This window comes from Melospiza melodia, chromosome 19, assembly GCF_035770615.1.
Source record: "Melospiza melodia melodia isolate bMelMel2 chromosome 19, bMelMel2.pri, whole genome shotgun sequence".
Taxonomy (NCBI): domain Eukaryota; kingdom Metazoa; phylum Chordata; class Aves; order Passeriformes; family Passerellidae; genus Melospiza; species Melospiza melodia.
The window spans coordinates 11,166,765-11,191,338 of record NC_086212.1 but is presented as its reverse complement, the minus strand read 5'-3'; the positions used below and the strand labels follow the sequence as shown (position 1 = coordinate 11,191,338).

At 53.6% G+C, this 24,574-nt stretch overlaps 1 protein-coding gene across 1 annotated transcript; it reads right to left on the bottom strand.

Moving 5' to 3' along the window:
- Positions 1-1,360: 1,360 nt before the first annotated feature.
- Positions 1,361-23,895, bottom strand: RBBP8NL (RBBP8 N-terminal like). The gene is made up of 16 exons (XM_063172011.1): positions 23,783-23,895; positions 19,586-19,729; positions 16,379-16,512; positions 15,041-15,083; positions 14,566-14,661; positions 14,122-14,234; positions 12,419-12,491; positions 11,062-11,225; positions 10,504-10,592; positions 9,463-9,626; positions 7,845-8,396; positions 6,738-7,014; positions 6,252-6,360; positions 3,527-3,588; positions 3,090-3,210; positions 1,361-1,958 (listed from the first exon to the last, which is right to left on the bottom strand). The coding sequence occupies exons 3-16, from the start codon at positions 16,443-16,445 to the stop codon at positions 1,840-1,842; spliced, it is 2,049 nt and encodes a 682-aa protein (XP_063028081.1). The 5' UTR covers positions 16,446-16,512; positions 19,586-19,729; positions 23,783-23,895; the 3' UTR covers positions 1,361-1,839.
- Positions 23,896-24,574: the final 679 nt, after the last annotated feature.

Here is a 24,574-nt window from a genome sequence, read left to right as displayed (position 1 = left end):
CACCGCCCGCACCGCTCCCGCTCCCGGTCCTGGTTCCGCACCGCCCGCACCGCTCCCGGTCCCGGTCCCGGTCCCGGTCCTGGTCCCGCACCGCTCCCGCTCTCGCTCTCGGTCCTGGTCCTGATCCTGGTCCCGCACCTCCCGCACCGCTTCCGCTCTCGCTCTCGGTCCTGGTCCTGGTCCTCCACCGCTCCCGGTCCCGCTCCCGGTCCCGCACCGTTCCCGGACCGTCCGCATCGTCCCCGCTCCCGGTACTGCACGGCCCGCACCTCTCCCGCTCCCGGTCCTGGTCCCGCACCGGCCCCGCTCCCGATCGCGCACCGCGTCCCGGTCCCGCTCTTGGTCCCGCACCGCTCCCGGACCATCCGTACCGCCCCCGCTGCTCGTCCCGGTCCCGCACCGCCCCTGTTACCGGTCCCATACTGCTCCCGGTCCCGCTCCCGGACCGTTCGCACCGGCTCCGCTCCCGGTCTCGCACCGCCCCAGGTCCCGATTCCGCATCGCCCGCACGGCCCTCGGTCCCAGTTCCACACCATTCCCGGTTCCGCACCGCCCGCACTGCTCCCGATCCCGCACAGTCCGCACCGCCCACACCGCTCCCGTTCCCAGTCCGGTCCCGCTCCCGTTCCCAGTCCCGGTCCCGTTCCCAATCCCGCTCCCGTTCCCAGTCCCGGTCCCGCTCCCGTTCTCAGTCCCGGTCCCGCTCCCGCCCGGCTGGGTGATGCGAGGCTGCCCCGGGCCGTGCTGGACCCTCCCCCGCAGCCGGCGCTCTCTCAGCGGGATTTCAGGGCTGTGGAGATGGGAGGATGCCATGAGCAAAGGGGGCTGCTCGTGGCTGGCTGTGCTTTGCTTCGTTCTTGTGAACAGGTAAAAAACCCCACGTTTAAATAGAAATAACTGCAGGTAAAGGGAGTGGGAGTGCAATATAACAGGAATTGGCTCTGGCACTTTTCTGCTGGTTTCTGTTTTGTCCCTGTTCCCTCCACCTGCGTGCCAGGAACAGCCCAGCCTGGCTCCTGGATCAATGCTGTGAGCAGGGATGCTCTCTGCAGCCCTTCCCATCTCATCCCATCAGAGAAAGATTACAAAAAGCAATTTATCCACGTGAACAATAGCCCCCAGCAATGCTGCCGAGGTCAGTGTGAGCTGCTGAGCTGGTGCTCTGCTGTGAGCTGCAGCTGGGTGTCACACACTGACCTTTTCCAGAACACACTGGGGACAGGGAGCACCCAAACCCTCCCTTCCCACGCTCTCCTCCCTGCCCTCTCAGGGACACAGCCCCCTGTCTGCCCAGGTACTTGCTCCTCATTTAACTAGAAGAGAAAACTGTGGACTTTCCCCAGGTCAGACAATACCCACGTGAGTATGAAACCTGGTAGGGATTTAATTGAAGCAGGTTGTGCATGGGGCTCTGCAGTGTCTGGTTTGGTCACCACCCCTCAGCCACTGCGACATCCTTCATGAGGAGAGGGCTCTGGAGGTCTGCTCTCCAAGTGTGAAATCCCAGGGATAACACGGTTCTGGTGCAGGGTGAGGGTTCCAAAGAGACATCTCCTCTTCCCAGCTCCAGCCTGAGGGTCTGCTCTGGCACAGATCGCTGACTGTGGGGCTCCTCCAGCAGTGACCTGGCTGCTCCAGGTGTCACCTGCTTGGGTCATCCTTGCCCAGCCTCTCCTGTGGCATTGTGAGGACTTTCAGGGTGCTCTGCTCACAAACGAGTCCTTATGAATTCCCCACTGCCTGGCTCAGCATGACAGGATTCACTCTCCAGCATGGGTGGGATTCTGAGGGCTCTGAGCTCTGTCCTTTGGTCTGCAGCTGCTCCATCCTGCCCTGCTGTTAACTGTCCTTGGAGGGATCATTGTGGGAAGCAGAGCAATTCTCCAGCTCCTTTGTGATCCCCACTGGGCATTGCTCCACTTTGATTTTCTTTTTTCCTCTCATTGACTTCTTAGATCCTGTAAACAGCCAGGTGACAGCAGGAGTTAGCCACAGAGAAATGGATTTACACTTCTGGAGTCAGCATGGCCTCATCCCAAAACAGGGACAGCACAGGAGGAAGCAAAGCTGAGCACAGGAAAGATGGAGAGAAACCCCTCACATGTGAGATGTGTGGGTATCCAGGGGAGGCTGTTGTGCTCCTGGACACAAAACAATGTGAAGCAGAAACAGGCAGAGAACTGACCTGGTGCAGAAGCATCCCAGAGCAGCAAGATGCATTCTGTGGCTTTCTCCCTGTTCCAGTGTGGTCCATGGCTCATACCACATGCTGGGAGAGCTGCCCCTCCATCACCCCATTGCTGCCCCAGCTGCACCCACCCCTCACTTGGGACATTCCCATCCAGTCCCAGAGGGTTGTGTGTGCCTGCCTGGGGCTGCACAGCACTGCTGTGCTCCTCCCCATTGCTCCAAGTGTTTGGTTTTGTACAGCAAACCCTCTTGTCACCAGCTGTGCTGCTGTCCCCTGAGCCAGCAGGGCCCTCTCAAGGCCAGGCTGGTAAAAAGCTCCCTTCAGGCTTAAGCAACAGCCCTCTGTACATTAATGGCTGGGCCAACACTTGGCTGTTTTTGCCCCCAGGACAGAGTGGTGAGCAGCAGGGTTTTCTGACAGAGCATTTTTTGAGGCCTGACAGACAAACTGTCTTATCCCTGCCCTTATCAGGAGCAGTTTTCTGCTTGTTCACCTGGAGGGAACACGGGTACAACACATTCCTCTGTCAGCAGGGAAACCTCCACAGCCACACTGGAAGATCAACAGAGCTGGCAGGAACCTTTCTCTGACTGTCAATAACTTACCCCTGGGAATTTGGCCTTCCCCAGTCACCACCCCCCTGACCAGATAAGCAAACACAAGGGGTTAAGCTCTGTTAGCTTAGGTGCTTGGGGTGCTCTCCTGGCCACCCTGCCCACGCTGTCCTGGCTAACCATTAGCTGGGGCTCCTCTGCCTGGAGCTATGAGTGCTGCAAAAACACGGCTCAGAGGAGAACCCTCCTCTGCCCTGTCCTGGGGCATTTCTCACAGGAGTCCCTCTGGAAGCAGCAGGAGTTGTAGCCTTGAGCTGATGCCCCAAGGAACTTCTCCTCCCTACCTTTTATCCAGGGATCCTGTCCTCTTTTTCTCTTCCTCTGCTGCACGTGAACTTTGTCTTTGGTGCAAAAGTATTTCCCGTCAGCCTCAGCTTCTTGTTGGATCTCATCTTCATACTTCTCCTACACCAAGGAGAAGAACAGTCAGTCTACAAACCAGCCTGGCTTTCCCAGGGAGCTGGTGGCTTTGCCAGGGACCTTTGTGACCATTGCTGTGAGTGATGACAAATGCAGTGCTCATAAAGACTTGACTGGCTGGAAAGAGCGGCACTTCTGCCCCTCAGCAGCAAGTTGTGCAACAGGGTGGGAATGAGGTTTGGCACCTGGTGCAGGAAGAGCCATCGCCTTCTGGGACAGCCTGTCTGATATCTCTGGGAGCCACCAGCCTGAGCTGATGGCTGAGAACAAACCAAACAAGCAAACCAACCAACCAACCAACCTCACTGTCCGTTGTGTCTGGCTCATCGGATTCTTGCTTCCCAGACTCGGCATCATTGTCATCTAAAGAAACACAAAAGGAAGTTTTTTTGGCTGGTGGCAGGCTTGACAAGCTCATGAGCAGATGCAGAGCCACTGGCCCAGGCTCACAGAGCCACTGAGGCAGAAAGCAGCTTCAGCAATACACTGTGGTGTGAAGCAGAGGCACTGGAAGCTACATGGCCTGGAATGAATGTTTAGGAGTGATCCAACAAGACTCTGTTGGGAAAGCAGCTCCCAGGAAAGCTGTGTCCACTGGACTTTGCTACACCAAGGTCACAAGAGCTGTCCCAACATCTGTGGCTACATACAGGAGGGAAACTGGGGGGTATTTTAAGCCCCAGATTGCACTTTCCTGTTTGAGCCCCTGGTGGGGAGAAGCATCTTGGGGTGAAGAAGCCAAAAGGGACAATCCCACATTTGCTACTGGTTCAGTCAGCAGCTCTTGGCAGGGAATGTGTGTTGAGGAGCAGAGGAAGGAAAGGCAGGGGAGATGCTGCCCAGGAAAAGCATTTCAGTGTGCACAGCCCCTGGGGCTGCACAGCCCCAGACATGTGCCTGCACACACCCCACTCTGCTCACACTCATCTCAGAGGCTGGTGGTGGTGGCATCACCCTGTCTGCACACACAGTGACACACCTCAGCTGGCCATGGTGGGCACAAAGGGCTGTGCCCCATTCTGAGGGGCAGGGGCACCCCCAAAGCTCAATTCTTATTGCTCATCACACCCAGCTCTAGCCAGGATAGAGCTCAGCAGGGCAGCCCCCTCCTGCTGGCCCTGCAGAGGTGGGAGAGCAGGTGATGCTGCTTCCAGGCACTCCTGGATTATTCCCTGTAGCCTGATCCCATCCTCACCTTATCCTCCTGCAGGTTAAGGTTCACTAGAAGGTGCAGAAGTATTTGTGTATTGTTTCCCGGGCTTTGTGTCAACCTTAAGGTGAGAACTGAAGAAAGTCCTGTATTCCCACACCCTGAATGTAATCAGCTGAAATTCTTCTGCCATGATGATATCTCCTTAGCATGTAAATCACACAGGCCTCTTTTTTTTTTTCTTTTTTTTTTTTTTCTTTTTTTTTTCTTTTTTTTTCTCCACTGTGAAAAATCCTGCTCTGGAGAGTGTTCCCAAACCACTCCGACACGCCCAGACCAACTAATCCAGGCGAGCTCAACTTTCTGGCCGAGCCAGTAAGGCTGGTACTGAGCAGCAGACGTGCTTCCCACCCTGATCCCCATGGCTGCTGCCTCCCACCTGCCTGGACAGACCTGGCACCTGGGGGTCAGGCAGGGAGAGAGCCCTGGGAGGGCTCTTGTGGAGGGTGGGGGGAAAGGAAGGAAGGAAGGAAGGAAGGAAGGAAGGAAGGAAGGAAGGAAGGAAGGAAGGAAGGAAGGAAGGAAGGAAGGAAGGAAGGAAGGAAGGAAGGAAGGAAGGAAGGAAGGAAGGAAGGAAGGAAGGAAGGAAGGAAGGAAGGAAGGAAGGAAGGAAGGAAGGAAGGAAGGAAGGAAGGAAGGAAGGAAGGAAGGAAGGAAGGAAGTGGCGGAAGGAAGGAAGTGGCGGAAGGAAGGAAGGAAGTGGCGGAAGGAAGGAAGTGGCGGAAGGAAGGAAGTGGCGGAAGGAAGGAAGTGGCGGAAGGAAGGAAGTGGCGGAAGGAAGGAAGGAAGGAAGGAAGGAAGGAAGGAAGTGGCGGAAGGAAGGAAGTGGCGGAAGGAAGGAAGTGGCGGAAGGAAGGAAGTGGCGGAAGGAAGGAAGGAAGGAAGGAAGGAAGGAAGGAAGGAAGGAAGGAAGGAAGGAAGGAAGGAAGGAAGGAAGGAAGGAAGGAAGGAAGGAAGGAAGGAAGGAAGGAAGGAAGGAAGGAAGGAAGGAAGGAAGGAAGGAAGGAAGGAAGGAAGGAAGGAAGGAAGGAAGGAAGGAAGGAAGGAAGGAAGGAAGGAAGGAAGGAAGGAAGGAAGGAAGGAAGGAAGGAAGGAAGGAAGGAAGGAAGGAAGGAGGGAAGGAGGGAAGGAGGGAAGGAAGGAAGGAGGGAAGGAGGGAAGGAGGGAAGGAGGGAAGGAGGGAAGGAGGGAAACCATCCTGATCTGCCCGCTGCAGGTTCCAGCATCCCTGGCTCTGTGCTCAGCTCTCTGTGCTGTGTCATCACAGGACATGCTTTGGAGCAAGGGGACAGACAGGGGTGGTTTTCCAGTGCTAGTCCTGCAAACTTCTTGCATTTTCCCCATCTCTTCTGGGGCATTCTGAGCTGCTTCTTCCCCGAGAGGAGTGGGTAATGCTGGAGCAGCAACTTTGTCCTGTTGCTGCTCATTGTGGAGTGGGTTTTTCTAAGAGCATTTTTCCAATGCTGACTCCTCAGCTCCTGGAGAATTCCATGTAGATTCTCTGCTGAGTGTCCAAGGACACCCCAGGGGTGTTGGACACAGACACTGGGCCTTTCTCCAGAAAAACCAGGATTACTTTCTCCCCATTTATACTGAGCCTGAATTTCGGACTTATCTAGGGTAGAAAATGGAGCTCTCAAGGACAGAAATGTGAAACCTGAATTTCCCCCAAGGCCCAGAGGAGCTGGGAGCACTTGGTGCCTGGAGGGTGGGATTGCAGGTGTGTGCAGAGCCCAGCAGAGAGCTCTGGGCTGGGAAACGCCTTCACCTTTCACTCCTGCCTTCTCAAATGTCACATTTGCCTGGGGCTTCTTACCTGCATCTCCCTTCTGTGCGCTGGCATCCCGCCTCAGCCCGGCCTCAGGAGGGGCCTCTGGGTCACCTGGGGTGGAGCTGTTTGTCAGATATGCCCGTGAAAGCCTCAGCTGTGGGACACAGGGACACAAACACCGCTGTCACCAGGCAGGAGAGGACTGTCCCCAGCCCTCAGTTGATGACAGTGACATCCACAGGGACGAGCATCACAGAGATGCTCCTGTTCCTGTAGTGTTTGCAGGGAGCCCAGCACCCCCTGCAGCAGCCTGTGGGAGGGGGCACAGCCACCGCCTGCCCTTGGGCATGGATGGAGCCCTGGATGGGCACTGGAGGAAGGTGTGGAGTGAAGCCAGGGCTGAACAACCACGGCCCTGCCGTGTGCAAACTGGCTTCACACACACCAAACCCATCCTCCCACAGTGCTGCTCACAGAGGTGCCAGCAGCAGCGCAGGGGATGCAGGGGATGCCAGCAAGAGCTGTACTCACCACAGCTGCATCTTCCTCCTCCTCCTCCTCCTCCTCCTTGGCAGCCGCGGGCAGTGCCCAGCGGTAGGGGCAGCGCAGGCGGTCCCGCTGTGCCCCGTGTCCCCCTGCGGGCACGGCCGGGCTGTCCCCGGGGCTGTCCCTCGGGCTGCCGTCCGTCTGTCTGTGCCTGGGGTCGGACAGGTCCAGCGGGGCGTCCCCATCCTCGTCCCTCGCCTCCTTCCCCCTGGCTCGCGGCTCGGGGCGCTCCCTGCCCCGCCACAGCTGCCTGGAGAACAAACTGCTCAAAGTGATTAACTCTGATAATTGATAAAAACATCGGTCTTGTAAGCCAAAGACTGAAGACTAAACCGCCTTGTAGAGTTACCCCACCATCCTACCTCAGGAAGAAAGGATTCAAACCCTCATCTCCAACTCCCAAAGTTTTAACCACTTCCTGACCACTTCCTGACCCTTCCACTAAAGAGCCCGAATCGCCCCCCGAGACAACCCTCACACGAGCTCCAACGCCACAAACAGAGTCAACAATGTGGGAATCCATAAAATTAGAGGGTTTTGGGAAAGCTGCAAAAGGCAGGCCTCAGACACCGCAAGAATTGTGAGTAGAGCTAAAGCAACAGTCATGAGGTAGGTCAGCAGAAAAATTATTTAAACTGTAGGAAAAACAAGGGCAAATAGAACAATAGCCTGTGTATTAATGCTTGTCTGAATAGCTCTCTAAGCTGCAAAAAGTTTATCTAGCAAGATATTAGGAAGGGTAAAGCTTAAGAATGGAGCTCAGTGCATTGAGGCTTACGAGTGGGTATCGTATTCGAAATAAGCAAGCATTGTTTTAACCAAAGGTACCTGTGCTTGTGGTGATTGGATAGAACTACTGTCAATGTGCTTTCGCTTTGTGTGATTGGTCAAGAAGCTTATAAAGTATGTTGTAACATTAAGTTTTCTGGCCTGCTGCCTGGATTGTGAGCTGCTAGCATCTTCCCATTATCACAACCATGTAATGAGACTGATGCTGAAAAATAAACAGCTCGGGACACTTTCTATAGTAGCCCCGTCTCGTTTGTGTCTGTAAATAACCCCCCTCTGCCGACATCAAACAACAATCCTCACCCCTCTTCCTTCCCGTCCGCAGCATCCTCCAGGAACACCCTCTCCTCCTTGCAGCCCACGGCCATGCCCAGCCACGGGGACAGCGGCCGTGTCTCGGTGTCACCGTGTGCCCTCTGGCCCGGCCGTGTCTCGGTGTCACCGTGTGCCCGCTGGCCCGGCCGTGTCTCGGTGTCACCGTGTGCCCGCTGGCCCGGCTGGCACTGCCGCAGCAGGAGATGCTGCAGCCGCTCCCGCTGCTTCAGCAGCTGCAGCTTCTCCTCCAGCTGCTGGTCCCTCACGTACACCATGGTGGCAGGGAGCTTCAGCAGGGCTGCCTGCTCGTCCCAGGGGTCCCGGCAGCGTGTCCTGCCCTCGGCAGCCTTGCTCCTGAGCGGGTGCATGGGGAAGGCGCCGCTGTCCCGCTCGCCCGGGGCGCAGGGACCCGCCAGCCCCAGCTGGTGCAGGGACAGGTGCTTGTGCAGCAGGCACAGCTGCTCCCTCCGGGCACTCAGTTTCAGGTTTTCGTAGGATGGAGCAGCCTTGGGGGAGTCTGGGTTGCTCGCTGTTAAATAACTAAAAAAAGGGTGGAAAAAGATTTACATTACAGATCATGTCAGGAAAAACCCTTACACATTAGCACCAGAGCTTTCCCGTGGTTTCCCAGCTGTGCAGGGATGTGTGTGGTCTCTCCTGCTCTTTCCATGCCCTGTTGCAGCTCTTGGTCAGTACACCATGTTTGTGTTTGGGGTCTGTGCTGGGGAGGAGGGTCCTGGTGGCCAGGGGCATCAGGCAGCCAGCAGTAGGAAGCCATTCCCATCCCACGCAGCATGGGAAGCCATTCCCATCCCACGCAGCATGGGAAGCCATTCCCATCTCACCATCCAGCAGCAATTCCCCGTCCCCAGGCCATGGCAGCTCAAGGCAAGGGGTTGTGTTAGGGTAAGGTAAGTGACCTCTCACATCAGCACTGCTGCTGAGAAGTCACTTTTTGAATAAAGTCTTACAGCCAGCAACATCCTTACTAACCCCCTGGGCTTTCTTAGCGCCTGAAGACCCCCAGGACAGAGGGACAGCCCACCCTCCCCTAATCCCACTCAATGGGAAACTCTTACAGCTATCCTAGGAAGGTTGGGGCAGTGCAGGAACCTGCCCTGCATACCCAGTCCCTGCTGCTGCTGGTTATTTGGCAGCTTCCATGAGTGCAAGCTGTTCCCAGGCGTGCTCTGCAGAGCTACTCACACTCTGGGGAACTCTCTGTCTGCAGGTGAACTCCCTGGCCTTGCTCTGTGCTCCTGAAATCATGGGGAGGATTAGCCTGGGAAGTGCTGAGCCCTGCAGGAAAGCCCATTAGAATAGATAAGGAGGAGGAGCAGGAATTGCTGCCTGCCTGGGACGGTCCTGCCTGCATGTGGGGACACCTGGTTCACTTTGTGGGTCTGTCTGAGGAGCTGGAATAACGAGAGCCTGACCTCGTTGGGCTGGATTCCAGTCATTTTTCACTGCTGTAAACTGGGATATCCCCCCCTTCCCGAGGCTGTGGGGGAGGTTTGGGGAGGGAGGAGGGCAGGCACGGTGAATGCTGGCCATGCATCCACTGAGGGTGCTGCAGTGGGTCAGCCCATGGCTGCCAGGTACTCACGCCTCCAGGCTGGGGCTGTGCTCTCGTTCTGGAGGGAGAGGAGCTTTCCTGGCTGGGGGAGACACTGCTGCCTCTGAGGGACTCCTTTCCAGGAGGCAGGGTCTGGAGCCAGCTCTCACCAGGGCAATGGTTCCGTGCAGCTGGTTGGAAATCCTCTGGGATGCCTGTGGCAGAAAGTCCGGGTGAGCCATTCTGGAGGGAGCCTGCCTGAACTGGGACACATCTCCTCACCAGTGACAACGAAACAGGCAGCTCCTGTGTGCTCTGCTTGATATGGTGCTGGGCAACACCTCTATCAAGTTTTTTATTCATTTTCCAGGAAATTTTCCCTTCAGGTACTCTCCATTTTCTGGCTGCACTGATTTGTAGCACAGGAAGTTTTGCATCTCAAGTCATGATTCAGTGGCTTAACCAAGATAAGACCCTGCAAATTCCTTGTCCCATAGTCAGGCCTTTTTACTCATGCAAGGCTTTATTCCTGCAAGCTCCTGGCACACACTGCTCTGGTGGGTGTAATTCTGCTGGGCCAGGACATCACTGTCTCCATCAGCTGCCATGAAAGGCTCCCCACATGTTCTGACTTGACTTTCCCCTGCCCACCTGGAGATGTCACCAAGCCTTTCTGTGATCCCTATTAATTATCCCCACAGCCTGCCTGCAGCCTTACCAAAACCCCTTTTCACCTGCTCTTTCAAGTTTTTTTGTGGAGGTCGAGTAAGCAAAACCTGTGCCAAAACAGAGGTATCTGTGTGGGCGTGTGTGTGGACTTGAGTTCCCAGGAGCAGGTCCAGGTCCTGCAGTCTCATCTCCAGTGCCCAGTGTCACCATGTCACTCAGCAGCCCTGGGCTGACACCCTCTCTGTGTTTGTCCTTGCAACCACTGAGTGCCAGGCTCTGGAAATGACAAACTGCCCAAGTCTGGCTGATTGTTCCACCCCCCAAGTGCCTCCTACTCTGTCCCTGTCCCAGTCTGATCCAGTTCAGATGGCCACAGCAGTGGGGAAAAGGCCTGAGGACATCAGGCTACCTCTGACAACTCACTATTTCTGCAAGGCTGACTTCTTGGAGGAGAGTGCCTGGAGAGGTCCTGCTGCTTGGGGAGCTTCTCTGGAGCTTCTCTGGAGGCTTTTCTGTAAAAAAAAAGACACAACCAGCTGCTGTAATGGTCCCCCAGAGCTGCTGCAGCCCTGCCCTGAGTGGGCTGGAGCCATGCAGCCTCCCAGGAATGCCACTGGCTGCTACCAACCACTCTCAGTAAAGGTTTTGAGTCAAAATTACCTTTTGGCTCAAGCCAGCACCTGGCTGAACGTGCCTTTTGTTGCATGAGTGGGTGGCAGGAAGGCAATGCCATGGTCTCTGCATGAATTTTCTTTCATTGGGGGCACCAAGCACTCTTCAGCTCTAATGCAGAGCAGGGTGTTTCTCCCCTGACCTGCATTTCCCCCCCATCAGCTTTCCTGCCCGTGGCAATGCCCATCTGAGCTGCCAACAGCTTGGTCCTTGCCCTCCAGACCCTTTCCCAGGGCAGTTTTGCACCATGGCTCAGTCACTTTTGACACCCCCAGGTCCCTCAAGGGTGGCAGGAGCGGCAGCACCCACCTTCACTGAGCTCCAGCTCTGGCACGTCCTGCTGGGCTGCTGCTTCCCTGGGCTCTGCCTTCTCTGTGCTGGCATTCCTGCTCACTGGGGACAGCAGAGTCAAAGGGGAGCTTGGTGTGGAGCAGCTTTCTCTAGAGGACACTCCTGGGGTCTTTGTCCTGTCCCTGTTGGAAGGAAAAGAGCATGAATGAAGGAGAAGGAAAGGTTTGGAGCCGCTGTACTGAGAGCTCTGAGCCTGATACACAAATACACGTATTTATCTATGTGTGCATGTGGATATTCCAGATCCTCAGCCTCACCTCCTTCCACTGCAGCTTATCAGCAGCCCAGCTGCAGTCTGGAGCATGGACAGCATGCCAGCCCCACTTGGAGGTGTGATTGCCCCACTTGGTTGTGGGTAACGTCGGGTTGGGTAAGGCAGGACCCAGCTGTGGCTGTTGCAAAAGCTCTGTGGGAACCTGGCCCTGCCTGGGCTTTCAGCCTGATGGAAGGGAGGGTTCAGCACAGGGATGTGGTGTCTGCCCCTGTCACCAAACCAGGATGGAGAGGGTGATGCTCAGTGCCACAAGGAGTGCCTGAGGCTTGGGGACACACACAGAGCCCTGGCAGGACTCTGATGCTGAGGTGTGGATGTTTGGCTGGAAATCCTCCTATCCAGCATCTCGGGGGAGAGCAGAGCAGAGCAGAATCACTCAGTGCTCAGCAAGCCCAAGCCACAGCTCTGGAAGCACTGGGGAGGAAAAGCCAGAGTTTCTCTTTAAGCAGATGGTGCTCCCGTGCTCCAAAGGAAACACATTTCTAAACTAATCCCTCAGTGCTAATTCCTCTGGACTTTAAACCCTTGAGGAATGAGCTGATTTGTATATATTGGCCAGCCTGGCAGGTTACTTGGCTTCCAGCACAGTGCACTGCTGGGCTGTGAACCTGTTGGTGGAGATCCCTTCTCCCTCTTTAACCCCATCCCTGTCCCTTGGGTGTCACTGTCCTTCCCCCAGAGCCACCTGCTTCCTGCAGACCCTCTCTGGCTGCTGCAGGAGGGGAGCTGGTGCCACGGAAAAGCCATGGAATGCCAGGCTGAGCTCCATGCAAGCTGCCCAGGGCTTTGTTTCCAGGGGGTTAAATATCTTTGTTCCCCAAAAATTAATCACTGGATGATGGTGAACAGGGCAGTGAGCAAAGGTTAACAAGGATTTTGAGACTCTTAGGGATTTTTCCATGTCTTACATACGCAGGAACCCATGGGAATTAGGTGCTAAAATACCCCTGAGGATGCCCCAGTGTGGACCTTGCCCTGCCCAGCTCTGGGGATGCCCTTGCCAATGTCCCTTGTAGAGAATGAAACCAGGAAAGTGCTTACTCCAGGCTCTGGAGCCTCTTCAGTTCCTCCTTGAGAGTTTTGTTCTCCTCCCTCAGGCGATTGGTCTCGTTGGCTGCAGGGACAGAGGAGGGGCTGTGAGTTCAGGTGCTGCGAGGATGCTGCTCACAGCTCGCTGGGATGATGGAAGGGGAGGAGGGAATGGCACCGACTCTAGGAGGGATGCTGAATTTCCTTCCCTCTCTGTAAAAGTGCTGGGGCTAAGGGATGAAGGGGAGCAACTTTCTGACTCAGGTTTCATCAGGATTGGGTCTGCCTGCAGATCCCCAGCTCAGGGGAAGAGCCAGACCCAAAACCAGACCCAGACCCAAACCCAGACCCAGAGGAGGCAGTGGTGGGTTGGGCACAGTGAACATCTGTCACAGACATATTTCATGAAAATCCTTTTGCTAAGATCTTTTCTCCTGAGAAGCTGGGAAGCTTCATCTCCTCCATGTTTTGCTGCTTTAGAATGTAATTCAGAGAATTGTTCACCCAGCATGTGAAATTGTTTTTACTTGGTGACCAATGACAGCCACCTGTGTGGAAGCTGTAAGCAGTCACAAAATTTTATCATTCCTTTCTTTGCTAGCCTTCTGATGAAATCCTTTCTTCTAGTCTTTTAGTATAGTTCTAATATATAATTTTCTTTTAATATAATATATATAATATATAACATATAATATATACAATATATTATATCATTAATATATGTATATAATATGAATAATATATCTAATATATAATATATAATATATATTATATATTATATATATTATATATATTATATATATTATATAAATAATATATATAATATATATAATGTAAATAATATGAATAATATGAACAATATATATATTATATATATAGAATATAGAATATAGAATATATTCCAGAATATTGAATATAGAAGAATAATAAAATTATATAACAATATAATAATATAATAATATAATATTATAATAATATAATAAATCAGCCTTCTGAAACATAGAGTCAAAATTCTCATCTCTTCCCTCATCCCAGAACCCCTGTGAACACCAGGGCAGGGTGGTGAGTGGGTGCTGTGTTAGGGGCAGGCCTGGGGGTCTCAGGGGGGTCACACAGAGGCCAGAGGGAGATGTGAGCACCCAGCCCTGGCCACAGAGAGCATGGCTGGGCTCCCAGGCATGGTGCCCTGCCTTGCTCCTGCTCGAAAGCAGCACTCAGGCAGCAGTGCCACAGCAGGGGAGATAAACCACGGGCTCTTGGCACCTCTCCATCCCTCCTAAATGCCTTATCTCCTTCACCCCATGACCCTCCCCGGGCTGGCCAGATCCCCAGGGAAAAACACCCAGTGCTGGGAGCTGTGCCAGGGGCTCAGGAGAAGATCCATCACACGTGTTGCTTGATTTCATTTACCCATGCTGAGCTGCTGCTGTGACTTTCCTGTCTTTGCCAGAGTGTTGCTTCTGCCGTGCCAATGCATCCTTTCCCCAGGCAGCTGACACAGCCTGGAATCTCTCATTTTTCTGGAGGTGTGGAGGGCTGCGACCCCCAGCTCTGATGATTTGTGTGAAGCGTCATGTCTCCTTGCTCCCTCCCTTCTCCCCATCCCCAAGCCCTTCCCAGATTCCTGCTCACCACGTACAAATATCTGGGAGAGGGATTGACTGGCAAAGACTCAGCCTGCCAGAGCCAAGCTCACGGCGGATGTCAGTACGTACAGAGGATGAAGATGTGCTGCAGGCTCTGGAAGTGAGAGGTCTCATACTCATTCTGCTTCTTTTTGGCCAGCTCCTGGGTGACCATGCATCTGTCACAAAGGCCAGCTCGCAGCCTGCAGGAAGGAAACCCCACAGCTTGTTACCACACGAGAGAAATAAGTTCCTGCCCTGCCCATGGGGAAGGGTGAACACCCAGACCATCGCTGAGAATCACCCCCACAGCCCAGCACTGGCCTTTGCACCCCTCCAGCCCCACCACACCAGCTTAGGAAAGCTCCTATGCACCTGCCCAGACTCCTCCAGCTCTCCCAGCAGGCGAGTATGGGAAAAATAGAGGTTCATGTGCTGCATCCCAGTCCTGGGGAGACAGCAAACCCCAAACTTTCCCCCAGGACTGTGCAGTCGCTGCCACTCAGCAGCACCTTAATTAAAAAAAAATCTTACCTGTTTTCTAACACCTTTACATTTTCTTTCAGGACCTTCTGTTGTTCCCTTAATTGGTGATTTTTAGCAAACAGCTCTTCAATTCTCTGAGCATCGCTAGTTGAAGAAACACAACAAAAAAAAGCAGGGTTGTTAGATTACTTCCCAAAACCCGTGCCTTCATTCACAGTGCCCTTTTTCTTGTGTGGCAGGAGGGGAAACAAATGTGTTGGAGCCTGGATCCTACCCCTGACACCCCAGTTTATTCCTCCCACTAATTGTTCTCCAACGGGGAAAGCACCGGGTGGCACAAGCATCACCTGCCTGTGGGAAGGCAAACTGGAGCTGGGCTGGGATCACCCCAACCCTGCCTGGAGCCAAAATTTGGCAGTGCCAGAAGAACAAATGGTGGTCTTTAATGCAGCAGTGTTGGAGAATAGGTCAGAAGTCTGAAATCGCAGTGGTGTAACCACCCCTGTGCCCCAGCATCGCTCACCGGCACTTCTCTGTGGTCAGCTCCGTCACCTTGCTGTGCAGACCTGGAATAATGGACAGACACACAGACATGGGTGTTTGGGGCCAACTCCCCAGCACTCAGAAGCAAACAGCACTGATGGAATTTCAGGAAGGTTCATGGCTTTGCAGAAATCTCACCCATCCACAAGCCTGAGCTCTGATAAGGAATAACACATTGCATGTGTTAAACACAGCCACAGTTTACTGTAAGTGGGAAAAGTTGTACAGAATGTGAGCTCCTTTTGTATCCCCACCATTTAATGAGTCTGCATCTCCTTTGCAGACCCAAAAAGTCTGGTTTAGTTTTGTTTCTACTTATTTCTCTCTACAGCCTGCATGTCCCAGGTGGGCAGTATTTTATAGCTTTCATGGTTGGAAAGCATCTTGGAGAATATTTACAGCTGAAAGGCTTTCCTTGATGGATCTGCAGACATTGTATCCTGTCAAATCCATTTTATGCAAAGTAGATGTAAACATGTGGTTTAAATTGCTCAACAGTTTCCTCTAACTCTCACACGGCTTGAAATTACACAAGAGAAGAATGAATTCATAAGCCAGAATCATCCAAAAGTGCTGAAGTTTTGTTCATAATATTGATACTGGGAATTATTCTAATAGGAAAACAATTGGGTTTGGCACTTGGTTGCTTAACCTAATGGGTTTTATTTTAATAATGTATGGCCTGAGAAATAATTTATTCCCTAGAGGAATAAGCTATCCAACCTGACTCAAACGTTTTCTTTAGCAGAGCTTCATCTCCTGCTGCTTCTGTCTTATAGATTATTGCATCTCTGTGCTGTCCCTTTGATCCCTCAGTATCCAAACACACTGCAATCCCCACTGATGGAGCAGATGCCCAGCAGGTGTGAGTGTCACCCCTGCAAACTCCCAGCTCACCAGACAATGACAGCAGGGGCAGGAGGAGCCAAATGCCCCCTGGTTAATGCTGGGAGCACCTGGGATTCCTGCAGGGGCTGAGCACCTCCATGGCCTCCTTTCCACAGCATGGAGAGCAGGAAAGTCCTCTCTCTTCTGAGAGAACAAGTTACTTCTTCATTCAAAGAGTCACTTCTTCCTCAGTATGCCAACGAGAGGTACAAATGTGCCACCAGTGGGTGTTGTCCCCTGAGGGGCAGGCTGTGACCTCATGTCCCAAGCCATCCCCAAGGGTGCTGCTTGCTCAGCACTAATCCCCAAATCTCCCTAATCCACACCTGCTCCTCCTCCCTTCAGGTTATTTGACACCAAAGGGATCAAGGTGGTTTTACAAAGAAATGGATCTTGGCCAGGTTTTGGTAAGAAAATTTTGTCTGCCTACCTTGAACCTCTTTCTCATGGATTTCCTTGAGCTTGTTCAGGAACTCTGCAAAACTCTCTGTGGTCATGGTCAGGGCTGAGCCACACACCAGGCTGTGTCCAGTGTGGGGGTGTCCTTCTGCTTCAAATTTCAGCCTAAAATAGAAAGAAAAAGTCCAACAAAAGAGATGTGCCTGGTGCATGTGGTGTTCTGGAAAGGACAAAGCCCAAAGCTGGGAAGGGAAATTGTTTGCTAAACCATGGGATGCATTTTTGTCCACCCTGCCTCAGTGCTGAGCATAGCAAAGAGCATTTCTTAGATACTGCAAGAAGCCCAGCTGGAAAATCAGGCTTTTCCTCTACTTGTTGAGCTGTTTAAATTGCATTTCTCTGGGATGAGGCGGGGCAGGGCATCTTCTTGAGCATAAAGAAGGCACTGCAGAACTCGTGCTGGGATCACATGGGGACTGATGATGGGGAAATTCACAGCAGATCTGGTGCTTGAGCCTGATAGACTCATCTGCTGGGATGCTCCCTTGCATCCCTCATCCCTCTGGCACCAGGCACAGCTTTTACAGAGGCAGCACACAGCACTCAGGCTTCCCAGTGCCATCACCCAGCCTTCCTGCATGGCCTCACTGGCTGCAGCCTCCTCCAGCCCTTGGGAGACACCCAACAGAGCTTTTCCACCCAATTTTACAGAGAAACCACCAGAGGTGATGCCCAGAGCCAAGAGCTGCAGGAAGCTGTCATGGGCACATCCATGGGGTCCTCTGGAACCACCAAAACCACACTGGGAAAGAGGAACTTCCACATGAAGGTGTTCAGCATCTCCTCATGGGGACTTCTCCCCCCAAATCGTTCTGGGTTACTGAGTCACGGTGAGTAATTCTGATCATAACAGAGCACCTGTTAGGTGCCTTCAACCCCAAAGAGATCCCCCTGGAGCTGGGCAGTGAAGGGTGGGCTGGCACCCAGGCTCTGCATCCCCACGGGAAGGTTGTGCTGGGTCCCAGAGCTCTCCCAGCCCGGCTCCCGCCCGTGCCTTTATCTGCATGTGCAGCAGGGACGTGCCAGATCGCCTGCATATGCAACATGTGGGCATGCAGAGCTGGAAGAAGAAAGTTTCCCCTAAAGCATCTGATTTTCAAAAGAAATGAGGCACGTGGCAGCAAGCAGCAGCAGCGAGCTCGGCACGCTTGGGTCGGGAGCGGTGCCTGAACACAAACCCTCCTGAGCCACCCTGCCTGGCTTGGAGCAAATCTGCTGCAAACTGAGTGCAGACCTCATTCTCTGGGGAAACAACTGGAAATATTCATCACTCCTGCCTCCCTGGGCATAACTCATCCATTGCCAGGCCTGGGTGATGGAAGCCAGCAGTGAAAGCACAGTGTGGCTTGTCCAGCTTGGGATCTGTGAAATGGGTCTGGGAGGTGATCTCTGCCTCAAGAGCCACAGTGAAGAAGCAGCCAGGGTAAATAACATGCAGCTCTAACAGCAAAAACCCTCCTGGTGTTAATGGGATGTGTCGCAGACATCTTTTCATGAAAAATCATTTCCTTAAGATTTTTCCTCCTGAGAAGCTGAGAAGCCTCAAAAACAAAATGTAAACCATGGTTATCTGCTGCTGTGGAATGCAACAAGTAGATCTGTGATTAGCTCATGTTAGTTTGTTTGTGATTAATGGCCAATCACAGTCAGCTGGCTTGGACTCTCTGTCCGAGACAGAAGATCATTCTTTGGCATAACTTTGATCATAACTCTTTGTTATCATTCTTTTCTATTCTATTCTTAGTTTAGCTAGCCTTCTGATGAAACCTTTTCTTCTATTCTTTTAGTACAGTTTTCATGTAATATATATAATAAAATAATAAATCAAGCCTTCTGAAACATGGAGTCAGATGCTCATCTCTTCCCTCATCCAAGAACCCCTGTGAACACGGTCACAGGGATGCACTTCCCAGGATCACTGAGTCCTAAATGAGACTCTGCCCTGGGCAAAGCACCTCCCCAGGGCTGAGATCAAACCATCACAGGGCTGACACCTCAAGTGCCAGCTGGGAAGGCTCTGCAGGCACTGATTCCCACTGCATTCCCCAGTGCTGTAAGCTGGGAAGGGATTACAGCTGGTGGCTGCATGTGCTCCTGTTGCCCTTGCTGCTGCTGGACCAGCTCCTGCCCACCTTGTACCAAGGGTTCAGCCCTGTCCCCAGGGCTGGCATCTCCTTGGGCTGAACCCAGAATTCTGAGGCACGCGGGTTCAGCTCAGCCATCCCGGGAGGGTGACACCCAGGCTGGGACTGTGCCAGCCTCTGCGCAGGGAGTGGGGCTGGGCTGGTGTGTGGAGGGAGGTGTGGGGGCAGCCCAGGTGTCGCTGCTGGAGCGGGATCCCTGCAGCTGTGACTCAGTGCAGAGCCCGCAGATCAGGATTTGGGGCTGGGCTGTGGCAGCAGCTTCACTTCCATGCACAGCTGAGGCTGTGGTGCCACCAGGATTGGGGTTTGCTCCTGATTTTCTGTTCCTCTGAGCCCTCAGGTGAGTGGGGACCTGCTGTAGATCCAATCAGCAGGGAAAAGCTGCCAGTTTTGGTGCTTTTCGAGATGCCAGAGTGGGGACCTGCTGTATATCCAATCAGCAGGGAAAAGCTGCCAGTTTTGGTGCTTTTTGAGATGCCAGAACCCCTCTCTGCCTGCAGATGGAACAGCCACTCTGCGGCAAACCTGGTGAGGATCTCAGCTCTCCTCTGTGCTGAGAGATCCTTCATGAGCGTGGCTCCCAGGTGTCTTTTGCCAGGATTCAGCATTTTCCTGCAGCAGAACAGCCCCAGTGACAGCACAGGCTCCCTGAGGGCTCAGCTTTGCTCCCTCTCACGCTGTGGATGGGTGAAGCTGTGAAGCTGCAGCTCCTGCTCTGGAGGATTTATTGAGGGAGATTTACTGCTGCAGCCCAGAGCACAGAGCCCCAGAGTGTGGAGCTGGCTCCCTGAGACAGGGATTTCATTTGGAGCCCTTTGCAGAGCTGTCACTGTGATGTAGAGCTGCTGGTGCTGCATGCAGCCCCGTGGCAGGGCTGGAGCAGCCCTTGGGCACCCCAGCAGGGCTGGGAGTATTTCACAGTGACAGTGCCCTCTGCAAACAGAGCCCCAGTGGCAGAAACCAAAGGCAAACTCCTCATCCAACCCTAAACCTGGAGGGTTTGGGAAGCCCAAGATGGGGGGAGCTGCTGTTACCTGCTGTGGCTTTGCTGCTCTCTGCATCCCTCGATGCTCACTCAGGGTGGGACAGGGCTCCAATTTGGGTCCCTGGGTGTCTCCTCTCATGCACAGGGCTGGAGCAGCCCCCAGCATCTCCTGGGTACCAGTGACAGGGTGCTCCTGTTGTGAAGGGGAAGCAGCAGGGAGGTTATTTCTGTCCCATTGAGGGGGCTGGGGAAGGGGTGGGTTTGGGCAGCTGGCTCTGACGGCACAGCCAACCCTCATTCCTTGGTCCCCAGGGAGTTCCTGGCCTCTCAATGGCATCCCCAGCACTGCCTGTCACACTCACAGTGTGACATCCCACCCTGAGCCCTGTCTCCTTTCAGCAGGATAAAGCAGCTCATTAGCTAAACGAGCTTAAGTCATTAAAAAAAAAAAAAAAAAAAAAAAAAAAAACAGAAAAGAAAAAGAGGAAAAGGCATGACAGTGACATTCTGAAACTGTGGGATCAGTGAAGCTTAATGGATTAGGTATTTCCACCAGCAGTGCTGGAGCTGCTCATATCCAGGCTGGCTTGATGGCACACACCTTTCTCTGGGCAATGCTGGGCAGAGCTGCTCTGACCAACCAAACTTTCTCTCCTTGGCTCCCCTGCTATGTTCCTGGTCTAATTTTAGAGTTACAAAACAAGTGTGTACTCAGAAAAACTGCCTGAACACTCATGGAAAATCTGCAGTCCAGGAGTATTTCACAGGCCAGTGTGGAGCTGATGCTCTTTGCTGGTGTACTTCACTTGGCAGCTTAGAGAAGGCTTTTTTGGTACATTGGGGGATTCTTCTTTTTTTTTTTTTTTTTTTTTTTTTTGCTGGGCATTTATTTATTTGCATGACTTAACATGGCACAGACTGCCCTGAAATGGAGCCCAGTGCCTGCTCTCCACCGTGCTGGGTTTGCTGTGGGTGCCAGATTGCAAAATTACCTCCCAACAGGTGAGACAGGAGGAGCAGCCTTGGCTCTTGCCTCTCCAGGGGGGAGGATTTGCTGCCTTCCTCTACGTGGCACAACCTGAAAATCCTCCCCAGAGCAGAGCAGAGCAGAGCAGAGCAGAGCAGAGCAGAGCAGCTGCTCCGTGCTGCTCCACCAGCCCAGGGCCCGTTTGCTGGCTGCTGCAGGGGGGTCCCTTTGGGCTGATGTGGGGCTGCAGCACTGCTCTGGCCTGTCCCAATGGCCCTCTGGGTTTGTGGCACAGCCCCCCGAGCCAGCCCAGCAGGATCAGCAGCACAGGGGATGCTGGCCCTGCTCACAGACCTGTCCCATGCAGGGAGAGCTGAGCTTCAGCAAACCCTCCACCGTGCTGCTCCAGCCTCAAGTCCCAACCTGCACCCTCTGGGGCTCTGATTTACTTCTAGCCCAGAAAGTCTCTGTTGCCATAATAGAGCAGAGCCCTGGTGATCACAAACTCAGCAGCTCCATTTCTTCCTACCACCCTGGCCCTGTGGAGGCAGCTTCTGCTTTTCCAACTTCTGTGGCAATCACCAACCCCCCAATTTGAGTTTTCTTCCATTTCCTCATTTCTGCTAAGAGTCCTTATTCCCCTCAAGAGTCCTTGTTATTCCTTGCCATAGGGACATCCCTCCCCTTGTTATTCCTTGCCATAGGTTCATCCCTCCCCTTGTTGTTCCTTGCCATAGGTTCATCCCTCCTCCCAGCAGAGCCTTGGCTGCCCTGGCCTTGCAGGGTCACTAAAACCAGAGCTGTTGGTCCTCTGCAATGCCTGAACACACCCAGGGGTCTGACTGGCTTTCACACAGCAGGGTGGGCAGTCTGGGGGTCTCTCCTTGCACTGGCCCCATCTGGAAGGGAGGTTTTGTCCTCCCACTCTTGCTGCTTTGCTGAGGTTTGACAGTAAATATTTGTTCTCCTCCCCACTTGAGGACCAATGACATTTGGAGCCACCAGCCATGCCATGGTGCTCCCCAGAGCCTGGTGGGCTTTGGGCAGATCTGTGGGCAGCCCTGTGTGCCCACAGGAGGATTCAGAAGATGATTAAAAGTATTCACTTGTCTGCCTGTGCATCTCGGGGTAACCACAGCTTCTATAAACATTCCTCAATTAACACCTCAAAACGCTCTGGGAAGTGGCTAATGGGGCATTATCGCGTTTTTTGGGCGCTTTAATTGAGGAGTGGTGAGGCTCAGGAGTAGCTCAGGGCCCTGTTGGGATTGGAGGCACGTGGGCACTGCCCATCCCAAACCCTTCCACTGCCACCCCTGGAGCCCTGGCTGGGCAAAGGGGCAGGGAGATACCCTGGGAATCTCTGAGGGATGGTGGGTGTCACCCAGCCTCTGCTTGTGGTCCCATCACACTGCTCGTGGTGCCTGGAGAGCATCTTGGTCCCTCTGCCTTCTCCTCCCCAGCAGCATGGCTCAGAGCCCACGCTGCTCCTGACATGGGGAATTCACCATTCCTGGTCCTGCAGGGGAAAGCAAGTCCTGTGTGGGCACAAAGATTCCTCCCAACCACACTTCCACAAAGTGGCACCTCAGCTGCTGCTGTGTGAGGGTGCACAGGCACCCTGAGCCAAGACAATGACATGGAAATGGAAAAACCAGAGCTCTCTGCCCTGGGTATGGAGATAGCCCTGGATATCCCCAGAGGATGGAGTCTTGGGGAAGATCAGCTTTTCTCTTCAGCACCATTTAAAAAAGGAGAAATGTGTTAGGGAGAGCTGGCCCTGCAAACCCCTCCTGGGTGATCAGCCCTGCTGAGCACCAGGGATGAGTCTTGGCAGCTCAGCCCCGTGCTGTGCTGTCCAGCAGCTGGGACAGACAGAGCTGGGCATTTTCACAGACTGAAGCATCTCTGCACGTCCCAAATGCCTGGTGACACACACGGCCACCTAGGCTGGGCCTGGAATCAATGCATCAGTGTCCTGCATCCTCCAGAGGAGCATCTGTGGCCATCTCAGGACATGGCCCATCGTGGCACTGCTCCAGCAGAAGGGACAAGGAGGGGGCAGTGGGGACAGCTCAACCCACAGCAGCACAGCCCCGTGCAGTGTGTGGGCACATCTCTGCCCGGCAGCAATCCCACCACCACTTCCTTCCTGCTGGGCTGCAAAGAGGGAAGGAGGATGCCAGCCCTGGTAGCACTGCAGCTCCTGCCTGGGGCTGCTGCAAGACCAGGGAGCTGCAGCCTCTGAATGTCTGTGCTGCCTGAAGGAACAGATCTGCACAGCCCAGGAGGGCCCTGTCAGGATGTCCCACAGGGGACCTGGCCCAGCTAGCAGGGGTCACCACCACCCAGCTCGAAGCTGACACTGAGGGAAAAAGCAGCAAATTTTTCCTCAGCTTTGGCAACAGAGATGAGTTCAAGGTGTGAAATAGAGTGGGTAGGGAGACTGCCCACTCCATTTAAAGCATTTACTGCCCAGCATGTGCATGGCTTGGGGCAGGCCAGGGCTGCCTGAGGTGCTGCCTGGAGGTGGATCAGGTGTGGAAGGGGGTGATGCCCCCAGCACTCACACCCAGTGCTGCCTGCCCAGGATGGGCACGTCCTGGATCCCACACAGCCCCACAGCCCATCCCATATGGCCCCAGCTCTGCTCCCCACGGCTGTCACACTGCTGGATGTTTGCTCAGAAAGCTTTTCTGTTCCTGCCTCTGCTCCCCCCTTGCCAGATGCAAACACAGCTGGGGCTCCCTGGTACCCACACAAACCCTGACACCCACAAATTGCTCTGACCCTCCACAGCTGTTTCACTCCATCTGAGTGGAACTGGATGCTGTTTCTCAGCATTGAGGGTCGCAGGGATATCCCATTACCTTTCATGCTGAGGTGGAAGACGCCAGAGGAGGAGTTTTTAAGAGGAGAGCCTGGGGTCGTGGCTGGGCAGTGCTGCACAGCCCAGGTAGGCTCAGGTCTGCTCCCCACCGACCCCCAGAGCTGCCACTGCCCCAAATCACCGGCTACACAAACCCAAATGTCCTCCTTGAGCCCTCAGAGGGGACAGAGAAGCAAGCAAACCTGTGGCACACCAACCTGTGCCCATCAGATGGGAGCTGGAGCAGGCTCCGTGTGCCGGCACCGAGTGACAGCTCTGCCACGGCTCTGCTGAGCCCATTTTGGGCAGCTCCCCATGCCTGGCTCCCTTCATGCCAGCTCCCTTCCCAGCTACACAGCCCTGCCAGGATGCTGGGGGACAGATAAAACCAGTGCAAGCACGATACTCACTGTGAGCCCTGGGCCTGTGTCTCTCCCTCGGCTCCTGGAGAGGTTTGGGTCCCGATCAGGAGTCGGTCATCTGGGACACGGGAGGCAGGAGTGAGCAGTGTGGGTGAACTTGCACAGACAATAAGCCCTAATTTTTTCCTTGCAGCCTGACTGGTTCTACTGGTTTGCGTTTCTTTGCCCCAGCAGCAGAAAGGAGGCTCAGCTTGGCTAAAGCTGCCCAACAGGTTCTGCTGCAACACTAAAAGCGGCAAGACCAGTATGGTGTGAACCCAGATAGAGATTTGATTGTTTTCCCATAATTACAGCTCAGCCTGTGCTGTTGGTTGAAGTCAATCGCATTAGCAAACAGACCCTTTTAAATAATTCATCCAGCATTAAGATGGGAAGTTCTTTTTGTACGAGTTTTATACAACTTGGCGCTTTTTGAGAAGAGGAAAAAAAAAAGAAAAAAAAGAAGAAAAAAGAAAAAAGAAAAAAGAAAAAAGAAAAAAGAAAAAAGAGAAAAAAGAAAAAAGAAAAAAGAAAAAAGAAAAAAGAAAAAAGAGACAGCAGCAGCATTGACTAAACCAGAGTGGCTCAGCCCAGGGCACACAGCAACCTCCAGCCCCAAAACTCAGGAGATGGAAAGGGATGTGCCCAAATTGTCACAAATGGTGCTTCAAGTGCAGCATGAAAGCCCATGATCATACTGGATTTTCTTCTGAGGGCTCTTTGCGGTGGTTAGGGATGCTCTAGGGACCAGTGAGGAAGGGTTGGGTGACTTGGGCTACAATCCTGGCCAGCTCCAGCTTA

Excerpts from the sequence above, each read along its gene's own strand:
- RBBP8NL (XM_063172011.1), bottom strand. The coding sequence starts at position 16,445 with ATGACCACAGAGAGTTTTGCAGAGTTCCTGAACAAGCTCAAGGAAATC. Across the intron at positions 14,662-15,040 it reads CTGACCACAGAGAAGTGCCG|CGATGCTCAGAGAATTGAAG; the intron begins GTGAGCGATGCT and ends TTCTTCAACTAG. Across the intron at positions 3,589-6,251 it reads CGCACAGAAGGGAGATGCAG|ATGACAATGATGCCGAGTCT; the intron begins GTAAGAAGCCCC and ends GTGTTTCTTTAG.